This window comes from Fusarium sambucinum, chromosome IV (genome assembly GCF_050947815.1).
Source record: "Fusarium sambucinum isolate potato_lamoka chromosome IV, whole genome shotgun sequence".
NCBI lineage: Eukaryota > Fungi > Ascomycota > Sordariomycetes > Hypocreales > Nectriaceae > Fusarium > Fusarium sambucinum.
In genome coordinates this window covers 5,174,340-5,189,815 of record NC_139291.1, presented here as the reverse complement: position 1 = coordinate 5,189,815, position 15,476 = coordinate 5,174,340, and the positions used below count along the sequence as shown (strand labels likewise).

The 15,476-nt window shown below is 49.4% G+C and overlaps 5 protein-coding genes across 5 annotated transcripts; 1 reads left to right on the top strand and 4 right to left on the bottom strand.

The window, feature by feature from the left end:
* Window positions 1-1,621: 1,621 nt before the first annotated feature.
* Window positions 1,622-3,837, bottom strand: FSST1_001744 (coronin; the record flags this gene model as incomplete). The annotated part of the gene is made up of 8 exons (XM_083227665.1): window positions 1,622-2,419; window positions 2,473-2,587; window positions 2,636-2,672; window positions 2,727-3,148; window positions 3,202-3,348; window positions 3,411-3,553; window positions 3,644-3,732; window positions 3,804-3,837. 8 exons carry the CDS (start codon window positions 3,835-3,837, stop codon window positions 1,622-1,624), a joined length of 1,785 nt encoding a protein of 594 aa, XP_083091926.1.
* Window positions 3,838-4,480: 643 nt separating this feature from the next.
* On the bottom strand, window positions 4,481-9,131 carry FSST1_001743 (uncharacterized protein; the record flags this gene model as incomplete). The annotated part of the gene is made up of 5 exons (XM_083227664.1): window positions 4,481-4,596; window positions 4,649-5,093; window positions 5,149-5,885; window positions 5,927-8,900; window positions 8,958-9,131. 5 exons carry the CDS (start codon window positions 9,129-9,131, stop codon window positions 4,481-4,483), a joined length of 4,446 nt encoding a protein of 1,481 aa, XP_083091925.1.
* Window positions 9,132-10,911: 1,780 nt separating this feature from the next.
* Window positions 10,912-11,792, bottom strand: FSST1_001742 (1-(5-phosphoribosyl)-5- ((5-phosphoribosylamino)methylideneamino)imidazole-4-carboxamide isomerase HIS6; the record flags this gene model as incomplete). The annotated part of the gene is made up of 3 exons (XM_083227663.1): window positions 10,912-11,201; window positions 11,252-11,441; window positions 11,493-11,792. The coding sequence occupies 3 exons, from the start codon at window positions 11,790-11,792 to the stop codon at window positions 10,912-10,914; spliced, it is 780 nt and encodes a 259-aa protein (XP_083091924.1).
* A 721-nt stretch (window positions 11,793-12,513) lies between these two features.
* FSST1_001741 (beta-lactamase-like protein) lies at window positions 12,514-13,533 on the top strand (the record flags this gene model as incomplete). The annotated part of the gene is made up of 1 exon (XM_083227662.1): window positions 12,514-13,533. One exon carries the CDS (start codon window positions 12,514-12,516, stop codon window positions 13,531-13,533), a length of 1,020 nt encoding a protein of 339 aa, XP_083091923.1.
* A 996-nt stretch (window positions 13,534-14,529) lies between these two features.
* On the bottom strand, window positions 14,530-15,289 carry FSST1_001740 (C-8 sterol isomerase ERG2; the record flags this gene model as incomplete). Its single annotated transcript, XM_083227661.1, has 2 exons — window positions 14,530-14,867; window positions 14,920-15,289. The coding sequence occupies 2 exons, from the start codon at window positions 15,287-15,289 to the stop codon at window positions 14,530-14,532; spliced, it is 708 nt and encodes a 235-aa protein (XP_083091922.1).
* Between the last annotated feature and the right edge of the window lie 187 nt (window positions 15,290-15,476).

The following is a 15,476-nucleotide window of genomic DNA, read 5'->3' as shown; positions in this document are numbered from 1 at the left end:
CACTCTCGTTTCCGGTGTATCAGGGGTTTAGTCGCCCACTTGTTCCTGCAGATACGACCCTACCTGCTCCTTACGCACAGTCAACCACGATGCCTCGCTTGAGTCATGGTGTTCGCGGAAGCTGAGCAATGGGCATTCTTCTCTGACGTTCCTTGGCGAAGCCAGCAAGGTCTGAATAGTTTCACCACACTTGCTTGGCACACTATTCTGGTGAACCTGGCCATGTCTAACTTCTAGATATGGCATATCGATATCTTCTGATGCAACCTCATTCAAACAGACAGGATATCTCAAACACCTCGCTGCCACTCGAATGTTTGATCGGCAGCTATTTTCGATTCTTACTCGGTCATGATCTAGATCCGAATGTTAGTTTCGAGGCATAGTGGCTGGCTGGTGTTTTTCACAGTGTTACAGGCAGAACAAGGCTGCTATATACCACCATGGGGTATTCAGTCGACTTCTATCATGACGATTTAGAACGCCACTCTATCGTGATTCCACCTCAACGATCTGCCAAGAAAAGATCACAGTTCAGCTTCCCAGAAAGCTCTTCTCGAACTCAGCATGGGTCCGAGTCTGGACCGTATGCCCCCATCAGGACCCTTTATTGTGAAACAGCTCGACGACCAAAGCTTCCTGGAAGAGAAGTCCGGCTGCAGTAGCATAAACTCCCTGATGGCGAAGTCCACTGTTCTGCTTCCATCCGACTGGTCATCATGGGAGGTACTTCAAATGTTGACTGTGTTGAGTTCACCACTTGTGAGCCATGCTGAACACCAAGGAATGTTAGCGTCCATTGTCCGGAACTTCCTTCGATCCATTAAGCAACCAGGACCAGAAGGTCTCTGTTACGGCCACAGTGTGCGCTTACTGAAGGTTAGCTTGATGAATCTGTTTCGTAGTTGCTCACTTGCTCTATATGCTTGCAACCTGGCCGCCGCTGACAGACCAAGATATGTTTCCACTGGCGCTTGAAGCTCATTAGTACAAAACCCCGAAGTGATTGTTGAAGTTCTATTTTTGAGTTGAGTCTTGATTGGAACATTATTCGGTGGTAGTTGTTTGGTTTGATAAACATCTTGTGGTCATCACAGGGAAAGCGCATGTTGAAACGAAAGTATGCAGTACATCACACTTCTACTAGAACTTGTCACATATCTGTGGTTGCGGTCAAGAGCTCGAATAAAAAGGGGTCAGTGATATGTCATGCTTGCAATAGTAGATGATTTATAGAGTATATTTAGTATAGGGTAAGCTCAGAACGTAGACTCTTACAATCTTGAGACGATTTCACTAAGTACAAATTATATTGAATATTCTCTAAACCTTTTACAATGCTACTGTTATCTGTGTGGTGATATGAACGTGCGAATGATGTCTGCTCACGCTGGATGAGTAAAGGGACAAAACTGAAGTGTTAACAATCAACTCCGCGAGGATCAAATAATGCAAAGTCACATACACAAACACCACAAAAATGGGCTGTCAAAGCGCAATCTTTTAAATACCCTATCTATATACACATATTCGCTACAACCATCCACCCACGTCTCCGAAGTTTCTAACGCCGGGGAAGAGGCCGCTACACACGTTCCCAGTGTAAATTGTGGTCCTGTTCTCAGGACCTCGCTTCCTCCAGCTCAAGCTCAAGCTGTCGGATGCGCTCGCTCTGGTCCTGAGAGCCAGTGCTGACCTTGCGCTTGAGTGCCTCAACCTCGGCGGTCAAGAGGCCGATCTGCTTGGTCTGACCCTCGAGCAGCTGCTTGATCTCGGCGAAGGAAGAGTCGCTAGTGATATGAGCAGAGGAAGAAGAGGTCGCAGGAGCCGAGAATGCGGGAGTAGTAGGAGTCTTGACCGGAGAGGAAGGTTTCGCGACTGCGGGGGTGAATGAAGAAGCAGTCTGCGATTGAGCAGGAGGCGTGAACTTGGCTGCAGGAACAACTTGGCGCTGAGCAGGTCGCGAAACCTCCTCGAAGCTTGAAGCATCATCGTCCTCTTCCTCGTCCTCCTGCTTGTCCTGGTATCTGGAGGCCATGGCGGAAATCGATCCCTTCTGCTCGTTCATGGTAGGAGGGGGAGATCGGAGAGCGGGGGCTGGTTTAGGCTCTTCTCTCTTGGGCTCCTCCTTAGGAGCAGGCTTCTCAGATACAGGGGCGGGGGCAGCAGGGGCCTTGTAGTCGGATGCAACCTCCTTGGGCGCAGTACCGTCGTAGACGCTCTCGAGGTCAATCTTGTTAGGGACGGCAGTCTTGCCATCGAACCACTCCCGAGCAGTGGCAGCAGGCTTGGTTCCAACAGCAGGGGGAAAGATATCGGCCTGGAAGGTCTCAGCACGTCGTGGGACAGTGAATGAGATGGGCTCGATGTAAGCGTCGTTGACGGTCTTGTAAGCCCTCATGACCTCATTCTCATGAGTCTACATCTGTTAGTAAACGTAACACACACACTTGGGCTCTCGGGAAACCATACATTAATGCCTCGTCGAGGCATGAAAGCCATACCGCGCTGAGGGTCGGCCGACTTGTACTCGCTGAGGAATTCGAATTTGTCATTCTCGTACTCAAAGTATCGAATGTTACCGTCACTGCGCCAAGTTAGTAATGTCTCAGTGCGGATAGAAGCGAACACTTACCCCTTGCCAGCAAGGTACAGGCAGTTTGAACCATCATCTACAGAGTATTAGTCTCGGCGTGACCCGAACTTGTTGAAGAGGATCTACATACCCCAGAAAGGCATACAGACACCAGAGATGGAGTCAAGCATGGTGAATCCGCCAATAGGCTCTGTCCTGCCAGGCTCCCAAAGAGCTATTTGTCGTTCGCTCATACGCGAGAAGCCGGTTGTCGCGAAACGGTTGTGCTCTCCCAGCCAGACAGCGCGACTGTTCTTGGCACCCCCGTGGCCAGGGCCCTCGTGGACAGGCTTCTCCTGTCGGACATCCCACACACGAATCTTCTTATCTCGCGAGGTGGTGGCGAGCATGCTTCCGCTGGCGTTCCATGTCAAGCTCTGGACAATATCATTGTGCTTGAGCGTAAGAGGCGACTGGCCGGTGTTGACATCCCAGAGCTTAATGGTGAAGTCGCCCGAGGCGGAGGCGAGAATGTTTTCGGCCGCGGGGTTGAAGAGAACCTGTCCAACCTTTCTTTTCGGGTGTTAGTACCTTGATGATCACGGTTCGTCTACTATGTAACCAACCTGGGGTGACCAGCGAGCTTGCTCACGGGCGTGACATCGGTAATCTCCTCGGCGTCGGTGAGCAGGGTGAAATCCTTGGGAACCTCCCAAATAAAGACCTTGCCATCGTCGGAGGCAGAGGCGATGATGTTGTCGTGGAAAGGGTTCCTTGCGTCTTTGTCAGTAACATTGACTGGGTACGTCAGGGGCCCAACCATGGGGATGCATACCAGTCAGTATCGAGCACAGCGGCAGTGTGTCCGCGAAACAGCGGGATCTGGTCGGGGGCCTTTCCTCGCTCGTTCAGAGGGATGACAGCGAATGCGCCGCCACCGGAAGAATCCCAATTGACTGAGAGATACTCAGGGTTGACCTGTTCGAACCCAAACACCCCCTAAATCAGCGGCGACTCTCTAGATTATGGGGTTGATTGCACCACGCGCCGCAATGCAGTACGACGCACCTTGATCAAGTTTGTATCCCAAGCATTGCGACTGATATGGAGGTTGTCGTAGCAGAATTCCTTTCTCGTGGACTTTCCAAAGACGTGGCCTGGCGAGTAACGTCAGCATAATCGATTCGGGTTCTGGCGACGTGCGTTTTGAGTTTGCGCCGGTACGTACGGTACTTGGACGCCCGTACGAAACGGCCGGCCATGGTGACAGAGGTTAATTAGAAGTGGTTTGTAAAAAGAGACAGTGAATGAAGCGCGAAGGAGGTGGTATAGTAACAAAGCGATCGAGGAAAAGGACGTCAACTTGGCAACGAAGCCGGAGGTTGTAACTACCAAGGTGAGATGGGACGGGATCAGATGGCACTAATACGGGCTGATCCTATCCTGTAAGGTAGCTCGAGGTATGGGTATGAGCCACTGTAAATTACGCTGCGCCTCATAAGCTCCCCTAGATGCCCCGCTTAGAGGCGCCTACAGGTGGATCGTGTCATTCATTGCTCGCATGAACATCCGTGGATACGTGTTGTTTTGGTGTCACGTGCGCACGCCAGACATGGAGACTTTACTATGCCAAACGGCAATACGATTGATGGGTGATGTACCGGGAGTACCAAGATTTAACATTAGCATTTTGACAATTCATTATAAGCTGATGCTATAAACAGAAAACACCTAACGCGCAAGCGCCGATGAAGCCCCCAAAATTCAAAGTAAACAAATATAAAATAACCATTTCCATGCGACGCCTTGCAAGTGCACAAACGGCCAATGCTCCCAATTTTGTCAGCCAAGGGTACAACACCTCGCCCAACTCCAGTCATATTACAACGTCAACATGATATCCCATTAACCATATAAACCAATACCAGAGGACTTGCGAACAGAGACGTCTATCGTTAATATCCTGCTGGTCCTGAACGCCAGGTCCAGGTAGTCATCATATGGCGCCCGGCGCCCAGCACCTTGTCTCATCTTTGTCTTCGCCAAGCGACACAGTGTCTTAGAGGAACATACTCTTAGGTCTTGAGTTCACTCGGCGACCTGATGCGCGGCGACGTAATTGCTCTTCTCGTCGAAGGACCAACTGACACCACTTGGCTTTTGAGCGCTGATTTGAAGATTCCTCTTCTGGGCTGTCACGTCCGACAACCTCGGTGAGGACCTTCAACCAGCCTTCCTTGTCCGCAGCTGTGTCTGCGTAAAAGTCGATAAGCTCACCGTTGTTGAATCGGATGCGGAATCCTTCTTCGACAAACATGTAGCCTTCCTCATCTTCCGCAAACGCTGAGCGACGACGGCGGCCACCCCTACCGGTGGTCTCCTTCTCTGTCAAGGCCCGACGATCATCGATCATCCGCTTGGCATTGGCTAGGTTGATGGTGGCTCGAGGCTGGCGAGTTGCCTCGTGGTAAGCTGTGAGCTTGGTACCAACAAGCTTAAAGTATCGGCGACGCCAGTACTGCATCAATGTTAGCTCGAGATTGAATTAAGTGGCTTGGTGATGGAAAACTTACAGGACAATCACCACCTTGCTGGCTCAGATGTCCCTCCCAGTTGCGGGACATTCTCTCCTCTGCAGCCTTGAGCTCGCGAATGCACGAGTTCATACTCTTGGGCATATCCTCGTCTGTAGCGTTCTTGGGGCGAGGGACAAACAGGAGCTGAAGCTCCAGCTTACCCACCTTGTATGGTGCACGGCGGACAACGTTCGTGTTGCCGCGCTTGCTCTTGACGCTGGACGCAAAACCAGCCTCTTCGGTTGCCCATTCGTTGAAGCACGCAACTTCAGCAAGATAAGGTCGACCGAAACATCGACTCTCGTGCTCTCGAAGGCAAACATAAGCACGACCGAAGCTGCCGTCGTCGGCAGCCAAAGGAGAAAGAAGCTCGTATGCTGTTGGAGGGACGTTGCGCTGCTTAGCTTGAGCATCCTTCTGTAGTTGAACAGCTCGTTCTTCTTCTTCTCGCTGGCGAAGCTCGAGTTCCTTGCGCTTCTTGGGTGACGCAAACACTCTGCTGAAGGTCGACGTCTTGTGCTTGTGAACCTTGGCGGCGGGTGGTGGCGGTCTGGCACGCTCAATGGGCTTCTCAAGCTTGACGTTGAGTGTAAGTTGGAACTCGAGGTCATTAGGAACAACAAGTTCGAATTCCTGGCCAATCGGTGCGTTGCGTGCCAGCTCCAGCCAGGCTGTTGTCACGCAGTGGACACCATTGTCGAGTGTGAGGCTGAACCAAGTCCGCTCATCTGCTTCTGTTAGATACGTGTTCCAGTGGTTAGAAAGTTGGACTCACTCTTTGGTAGAGGTAGGTCAAGGTCCTTGACACCCATGACCTTGACGAAAAGACGACCTCTTTCTCCGCTCTCCGGCGTAGCCATCTCGAGAGACAAGTCCTCCTCGACAGCAGCCTGGTTAACAGCCGTTGCGTTGCTCTCTTGTCCAGGCAGAGGAGGAACAGGACCAATACTGCCACCGACCCGCTTTCGGACGCTTCGCTGGCGGGGCTTTCCGTTCCAAGGCTCGACAATGCACGACATCGGCCTGTCCTCCTTGACGGGAGAGTTCCCAACTGACCTTGTAACACGGAATTCTTCCATGTCCTTGTCACTCGCCGTGACAACCTTTGTGTTTTGTCGCATAAGATAACCGCGCTGGCGACGAAATGTTACGTTAGCATCGAGTTCTTCATTATTGTGTTGTTGACTTCTGGTTGCAGACACTTGTCTGCTTGGGCTGGAATTGTATGTTGGAGGTTGGGTAAGGAAGGGGTCGTTGTAAGCCACCTTTTGTGCCTCAATGACTCGCTCAAAGTCTTGATCGAGGCTGAGACCTAGGTCGAGATCCAAAGTCAAACTACGGTTCTTAAAGCTAGGATGTCTGTTGATAAATTCGTCGCCGGTAACTAAGAGTCCGGTGTTGTCCCTGGAAAGTCGCTTGGTATGCTTGTCAGGAATTGGTGGGACGACAGGTACCTCCATGCTGACTTGTCGGCGGGCTTCTCTCATAGCATTGAGGTCGGAAGGTGTGTTGGAAAGACGAGTCTTGAGCTTTGAACCAGTCGCCTTGATCGTGGCAGTTCGCTCAGGGATGGCGGGTAGTTCAGGCTCCTCAATAGCAGGAACTGGGTGATGGATGACTGAGTCTGGCGTGCTTGGACAATCGTCGTCATATTCGTCTTCGGGGTCACCCCAGCCAGTGCCATCGTATTCAGGCTTGGATAGAGGTTGCTCAGGAGTAAATGGTCGCTGAAGGAAGGCCTGGGCATCGGCCATCTTGGGCGCTTCAGGCTGGGGCTCCTTGTCTTCCTTGACAGGCTCGTCGTCGACCTCGGGCTTCTGTGGCTCAGGAAGCATGTAAGACTCAAAGTCTCGCGAGAACGACGCGTCCTTGTCATTAGAAGCGATGTCAAGAAGCGAAGACATGCTCTGACTTTGTGTGGGAGTGGCAGTTGTAGGCGTTGTCACCTCCTCCTGAATCTCCTCGGGTTCTGGGACTTGCTCTTGAAGTTTGGCCTCGACCTCCTCGAGCTTGATTTCCCGTGGTGTGGGCTCTTGCGAAGAATAGTGGCTCTCGCTGTCATCGTCTACCGGTAGCTCCAGCCTTGACTCGTCCTCATCGAAATCGATATCGGAGTCCTCATAGAACTCAATCTCGCTATCAGGGATTCTCCTGATGATAACACTGCCTTCCTGCTCCTCATCGTCATCCTCCGTCTCATCATCCTCAGAGAGAAGAGAGTCTTCGGTAGAAGGAATAGGAACATCAGGGTCGTCAGGGATCTGTCTCTCAGGGCTTCGGCTGGGGCTTCGCGAGGCAGGAGGAGAAGTGAAGATGCAGTCCTTGTCTTGGTCAGCAGAGTTGCTGTTTCCATTGACCTTTCGCATGATTGAGTCACGCGAGATGCGAGGGGGGAGTTGGTAGTCTTCAAGTGCCGACATCTCGCCGACCATGTCGTCTTGCTCCTCAAGAGCGTCATTGAAGCTCATCATGGACTCCTCAGGCTCCGAGATGGGGCTGCTCAGTCGCTCGCGGCCATTACCCCTACGAAGGCGACGCTCACGCTGCTGTTCAGCCGCAGTCTTGCCATCGCTATCATCAGACAGCATCATGAGCCTTAGTCGCTCCTCAAGCGACATCTTGGCGTTGCCAATACTCTGAATATCCAGCTTGCTCGCGGGTGATGCGGCAGGAGGAGAGGGCAGGTTCCTTTGGTTTCCAAGCATTCGCTCTGCAGTAGCCGATAGGCTAGGAGAGGCGGGAGACGATGGTGCTGAGTTGTTACGGGAATGACTCAAGAAGCCAGGAAGAGGCGGTAGAGGTCGGTGCTCACCGCTAGAAGCAGTGGAATCAGAGCGTACGTGCAGGGGACGACCGCCATTCAATGACGCGCGGGGTGTTTCGGGCATAGGGCTGCCGTCGAACTCGCGCGGGGCAGTGCGTGTTGTCATCGGGCTGTCTCCTCTCCAGTCGTCTGGGCCAACGACAGGTGTCTTGTCTGTGTCTTCGAGAGAAGCATCAAAGCTGTCGCCCTCGAGATCAGCATGTCCAGGATCGTAGAGAACATCACTGTCCTCCTCGTCATACTCCAACGACTCATAGCTTCCCTCACGAGAGTTGGTCCCGATAGATGAGAGGTCGGGAGTTGCCATTTCATATTCGTTGACCTGCGGAGGTGCAGCATCAAAAGTCACACTCTTGGCATGACGGCGACCCAGGGGGTGATCCTCCTCCTCCTCCTCCTCCTCGGGAGAGCCAAAGGTCCAGGTGCCAGTTTCCATATCAAAGCTGTTCTTGAACCGGGAGTGGGATAGGGACGACTTTGTAGGTGACACTTGATCCCGGCTTGGTGTGAGGGGACGATTTGGTGAACCCCCGGATTGAGAGGTTGTAGATCTGGTTGGGCTGATGGTGGGAACCGTCATTGCGCTCTCACTTCGGCCATGTCCAAAGTTAGGGCGGTCAGTGGTTGATGAGCGGAAAGACGCAGTCGATCCATGGAACGAATTTGCTTGGACCTTAGCAAGCGGTCTTTCGATCTGAGAAAGTCGTGTGGGATCATATTCTTGTTTTTGCTCGAGTGCTAGAATGTTGCTGTTCTTTACGCGGGATGCTTTTTGAAGGCGCTCGATGGAAGAGCGGCGGTGTGACGATGGGGATCCAGGTCCAAAGATATTTTCTGTGTTACGGTTCTGCCAAAACAGCCGTGGAGAGGTAATTTCTGAAGGGGAAGATTGGAAGGGTGACGAATCGGGGTTTCCTGAAGATTTCTGCATACTGGGTCAACACGAAACGTCGAAGCGGTAGATAGTGGTTAGCTGACGTACCTTGGGAGAACCATTCGATTGTCTGTGCCAGCTGGGCGAGTTTCTTCTCATCTCTGTCGGTGAGAGTTCCGACAGCGGACGAGGGATTCCGCTCGCCATTGTGGAAGGAGATTTGCCTGGAGTGGTGGTCTTGTTGATTCGCAAGGGATGCACCTGAGCATCAGTCAGAGACATTTTGTCTGGGGGATGGAACGAGCAGGGCGGGTCTACATACCGATTCAGTAGCCATGGATGCTACAATGGTGATGGTTAAAACAGTCGTCGTAAATTTGGGTAAACGACTATCAACGCATTGGTATGCGAGTCAGGTATAGCACGATGAAATGAAGCCGAGGAATGTCGCGGTGAAGGCGAGAATGAATGCAAGCTAGAAATGTGACCAACGTCTGTTGCTGCTGATGTATGGAAGGAAAAATGAAGACACGCCTGAACAGAACAGCTCTATCAAAGGCTCGACCAACAGCACAACACAACTTAACTTACACACGGTGATGCTGTTAGTTTATGTTATGAAAGTCGCAGGTTGACTATGCTTTGTGACTATGGCGAATTGATGTGTTTAAGGAAGCACACCATAGAATGAGGAGTGAATATGATTGGACGATGAGAAAACAAACATGGAAAGCGTTGCTGGGGATACGGTCGGGTACCCAGCCCAGTTCAGTTGCGAGCTAAAGCCGGACGTTTTGGAGGGCGCTAATTATCTTGTTACAATGCCCGCAGGCTTACCCCGCCCCTGCTGGAGCAGCTCCCCTCCAAGGACGGTCGAGAACCAGCTGCAGCACCAAGCCAGCATCCCTTCACAGCGTTGCAGTAGGTCAGTCGCCATGGCAGCAAGGCAACCAGCCGCACAGTAAAAGCAAATAATTGGTTGTTGATTCTGGCATAATCCTTGAAATATTCTTCAATTCTGAGACGCAATGTTTACTATGCGATTGTTTGTCAAGATTTGTTGTTTTCTTTACCATGTTATTACCCTGACTCCTCATGACGTTTTTTTTTTTGTTCTGCCATCTTTAGGTACAGTTAGGTTTCGTTTCACCCCTAGCAATGGAGAATGGGGAAAGCCATCTGGCTCGGTTAGGGACCTACCTGCCTATAAGCTTATAAGTCCCGTGGCATGCAAGTTACTGCACGTCGGGCATCTGTCAGTTATGGAGTTGAGTTTTAGTCTAGTAACCCAAGTTAAAGAGATCTTCAACTATGGGATTTTTATTTTCCTCGATGCAACTTTTCTTTTCCGTCTTGAAGATCCCCCACCAACCCTCAACAAAGTCTCCGCTAAGCTAGGTAAAGATGGAGGATTCTCGATTCTCTTGCCCATCCATTATTTTTATGGATGTCTTGCATCTCGATCTTCCCGTGCACCAGACGAGGCTACTCTGGCACTAACTGACGAGATTATCCACCCTGGTTATCTCTGTGCTTTTTTGTCATGGATGTTTGTTTCCCAGCCCGAACGAACATGGTTGTTTACAATTCACCTTGCTCTCTGTCTGTTTTCCCTCGCTTTGACCCTGTCTGCATCTCCCCACGGCCCCATTATGTGCCTATGTGCCTATTGCTTGGCACCCGATCACTACGTACATCTTGGTTTCGATCAATACTATTTTTCTTAGTGGACCTGCATTGACAGTGCTTGATCAAATATGACGAAATCGCCGTCAACTTGTTGGCCGCATATGTAAACATCACCAGATCTATATCAGCTCGCCTAAGTAGTTTACAAGAATGAACTTTTTTACTGCCGTCTTGAGTTAGCAACTTATCATTAGCTCACTTGAAGATATGAGAAAATTTCAATCTCATATACAATATCATGCTACGTATTATTACCTCATCCAAACATATCAGGGTAACAACATGATACGAGAAACCATGTTGTGTTCATACAGCTGCATGCGGCAAACCAACATTAACACATTCAACTGGTTCGTAACCGATTTTGTTTTCTTTAATTATCTTGCTTCTTGTTCCAAGCGACGCAATCGTCAAACTTGACACCCGAACCACCAAAACAATCCAATGCACTTCCAATGGTGAGATCCACCTTGCCGTTGCTGAGTCTCTTGACATTTTCCAAGTCTTCAAGATGTCTGCCACCCCCTGCATACGTAACCGGGATAGAACACCACTGGGCAAGTCGTCCCACGAGCTTCTCGTCAACACCCTTTTGTAGACCCTCGTTATCTGCCGCATGAATCAAGAATTCGGAGCAGTAGGGTTCCAATGATTTGATAGATTCTGCGCCTTGTGAGTCATTCATTTTCTTGCAGTTGTTACTCTCTACTCACCTTGGTTCACTTCCATGTCTGTGATTGTCTGCCATTTGTTCATAGCAACAAACCAAGAGTCCTCTCCACGACGACGACAACTCAAGTCAATGACAAGTTTGTTTTTATCACCACCGAGAGCCTCTAGGACTGCATCGAGCCTTTCCTGGCTGAACCGACCCTCCGGAAACAGGTACGAGGTAATAATAACCTGCCAAATAATTAGAAGGAATGTCTGTGCGAGATGCTTCCGATGTAGTACCTTTTCCGCTCCCGCATCCATCCATTCTTTTGCGTTTTTATCGTTGATGCCGCCTCCGACTTGAAGACCTCCGGGCCATGCTTGGAGAGCCTCTTTAGCAGGTCCGTCGTTGCCGGGGCCTAGCATAATGACATGTGCACCGTGAAGCTCATTATCCCGATAAAGCTGAGCGAAATGAGCAGGGGGGTGTTGAGAGACATAGTTGGTTTGCAGAGCCGCTGAAGTACTGTCAAGAGTACCCCCGACGATCTGCTTGACTTGACCGGCGTGAAGGTCAATACAGGGCCGGAACCGTGTCATAGTGAATGAATTGAGCTTGGTTTGTTAATCTGAAGAAGATCATCTGCGTAGGTAGATAGGTAGATAGATAGATAGATAGATACCTGTCAACGTCCCACCGGAAAATCACAAAGGTGGGGTATCGTTGGGAAACATTTGAACGACGTAACAAGCTCAATCAGATATTCTGAACATAGAGTACTCAACGTCTTGTAACTCAAATTAAAGACGAGATTTTGTAGAGACCACATGGATTTAGTTGCGAGGATGAAGGATTGTTTCACTTTGTTTTAAGACGACTATTGCTAATCACCTACTTATAGTTCAATACAAAGACCACGATTACTTTTAATCCATAGAAGTTGATCTATGAGGAGAATTGAATGATATTGAAGCATAGTGATATGTACCGTGATTATGTGTCAGTAAAATAAGTCCTCATATGGCTCAGGTGAGTTTGCTTCGAATCGTTGGACGTACTCATCAGTGCTTTCAGATTGAAAACGTGCAACGAACGGTCGATCAGACGATTGCCCATTAATTGAGTATTCCAATACCGCTTTACTACAATCAAAATCTATGACGGCGTTTACTGCACATTACCTACCTTAGAGCGAATAGGAAATTGGTTGCTTCTTACAAGACATACGCCAGAACAACGTCATCCAGACATTACCATGAATTATGTCAATAACTAAACACATCCAGTCAACATACATCTCTCTCATACAACAAAAGTAACATGTCTGATAAGGGGGTCATCAATCTGGCATTGTCCAAGAGACGGCCTCTGCTTAAAGACAAACCCGCTGCTGGCGACGATCAATCACTCCTTCCAAAAGCAACCAAAACTCATCCCAAGGGCAGCAAAGGCGACGAGAACGCGGATATCTATTTCATCGGAACAGCTACCACTGTGATTGAATGGCAAGGCTTTCGTCTTCTCACGGACCCAAACTTTCTCCATGCTGGCGACCATGTTCATCTTGGCCCCGGTGTCACTGCTCAACGACAGACCAACCCGGCGGTTGACTTGCATGAGTTACCTTCACTAGACGGCATTCTTCTCTCTCATTATCACGAAGATCACTTCGACCGACTCGTCGAAGATTCCCTCAATAGGGACTTTCTCATCGTCACTACTCCCCATGCGCATAAGTGCTTGACAGCTAAAAACCCGCCCTTCACTAATGTCAAGGCACTCGACTTTTTCGACCATGTCAAACTCATGTCGGATGATACTGAAGCTGGCAAACAAGCCCCTGTCATCAAAGTTACTGGCATGCCGGGAAAACACGTTCCTCCTGGCCCCCTGGCCGCAATGAACGACCTCATCGGCGCAGTCCCGCCTACAAACGGCTGGATGCTCGAGCTAGGCTCCCACAACGACGAAGATGAGAAGGTACAAACTGGTTATCGTATTTACATTTCTGGAGATACACTTCTCGTGGATGAACTTAAAGATATTCCAAAGTGGCTTCAGAATGAGCGTATCGACTTGATGCTGATTCACTTGGGAGGAACCACTATCCCTGGGCCGTCTGCACCTCTGCTCATGGTAACCATGGATGCTAAACAAGGTGTTGAGATGATCAAAATGATGGATCCAGATGTTACAATTCCCATTCATTATGATGACTATGATGTTTTTATGTCGCCACGAAAGGATTTTGAGAAGGCAGTCAAGGAGGCTGGGTTGGAAGACAAAGTCGTGCTTTTGGATAGAGGGGACAAGTATCAATTTTATGTCCGGAAGGATTAGGACTTCTCTACAACCGTATAATGAACTTGAAATAAAAACATTAATCGTGACTAGTCCGCAGTGTTGCATATGAGAATTGCTCAACACCCATCGTAAGCCTCCAAGACAGATCACATTGACGCTGTAAGTATTAAATGGCACTAAACCAAAAACTAGCAAGCCTTATAATCAAGTACTTTCTACGTATTACCAATTTAGTGTTTTTTTCCTTTTTGTCAAAGTTGAGCTCGAGGATTTCATAGGAGCTGAATAATATTAGGTTTCTCGGAGTAAGATATAGTTTACCAACAGTGCTTTAAAATATTTGAGAACATTAAAACAGCCGACTTGACTTCTTGAAATTCTTTCAGGTCTCATTTCTTACAGTAGAGACACAGCTGGTTTAGTCCTATTATCTGTCAATCACCTTATCTACAATCGCCAAACCGACATCATCTGTCTTTTTTCTTGAATAATCACAATTTCAAAGCACTTACTGTAAAAATACAAAGTAAAAGCCATAATTGTCTTCTGACATCATGATTACTTTATAGTACAAGAAATCATAACCGGATGCCACAGACCAAGCACTTTAAGACACCAACAGAGAACGTCAAAAGAGGATAGGGTGTATCAGAAAAATACAAACGGGATCGTAGCAATAATGCGAGTGTGCCTGTATGTATAAGAAATGAAACGCAAATTGCGTAAACTGGACAATGCATTTGACACGCAACGATCGCCACAATGACAATGAATTCAACCACATGCGATGGCTGGCGCGTAAGTCATAAACCAAGATGTAGCAGATATAACATATACATTGCTCAAATTTAGATGTAAACGTTCGTTCTTACATCGAGATACAAGCGTTTCTGATCGCCAAGATATACAAAGTGTCTCCCTGCTAACCAAATATATATCCCAACTTTTCCAAATCCCTAAGTATAATATACAGAAAGACGTCCTTTTTGGTCTATGACTATCCACGTTTATGCGAGGTCCCTCTCACCCCTTTTACAGCTTGCCCTTGATCAAGTTGTTGATCATCTCACGGCCGGTGATGCGAGTGGTGTCCCAGAGAGTAGGGAAGTCGAGGGTGCTCGAAAGACCATCCGCGAAGCCAAAGAAGAGCATGGGAGGGATCCAACCACGGGCGTACTCGAGAGCGAAGCAGCCCTCGGGCATCTTGTACTGCTTGACATCGCCGCGGCGAAGGTGGTGGATGCTTCCAGCAGGGTAGACCTCAGGCGCATACTCGCCAGGGACGTAAGCTAGCTGAGTTCCGGAGAGGATGTGGAAGTAGTCGTCGGCGGTGTGGCGACCAGTGTGACCCTCAGTGCCGATGGCAGTGCCTATGGCAAGTTTGTTAGCCAATTGAATCTGGATAAGTGGAAGAGTACATACCAAAGATAATGAGGTACTCGGTGACACTGGCGTGGATGATGTACATGGCACCCATAGCACCACCAGCGTTGTTGAAGACCCATTCCTCCTTGACGTTGATATGCTCGGGGTTCTTTTCGCTAAGCTCATCAACAATGTGCTTAACGACAGCCCTGGTGTCCTCTCCGTGCTTGGCGAGCGCTCGCTTAGAAAGATCGTCGAGGTGCTTGAGGTCGAAGATGTAGAACTGCTCGAGGTTCTGCTCGATAAAGTAGACGACGGAGCTCAGGAGCGCGGTAAGGAGGCCGAGAACCAGGAGAAGCTTGCTGAGGCTACCCTGCGACTTTGAAGCCGGCGAGGGCTTGCTGGACTTGGACTTGCTCTTTGCCATTGTTGCGATTCTTTCCCAAGTTGAACAAGTGACAAGTTCAAAGATCGTACGAAGGAAAAGGATGCAAGTAAATACATAAACGGTGACTCCAATTTCTGTTGAGCCCCGGAAATTAACTTAATCAGCCAGACGGAGCTGGACCCTGGACTAAAGCTTCGCGGACTCGGGACGGGGAGTATTGCCGTCC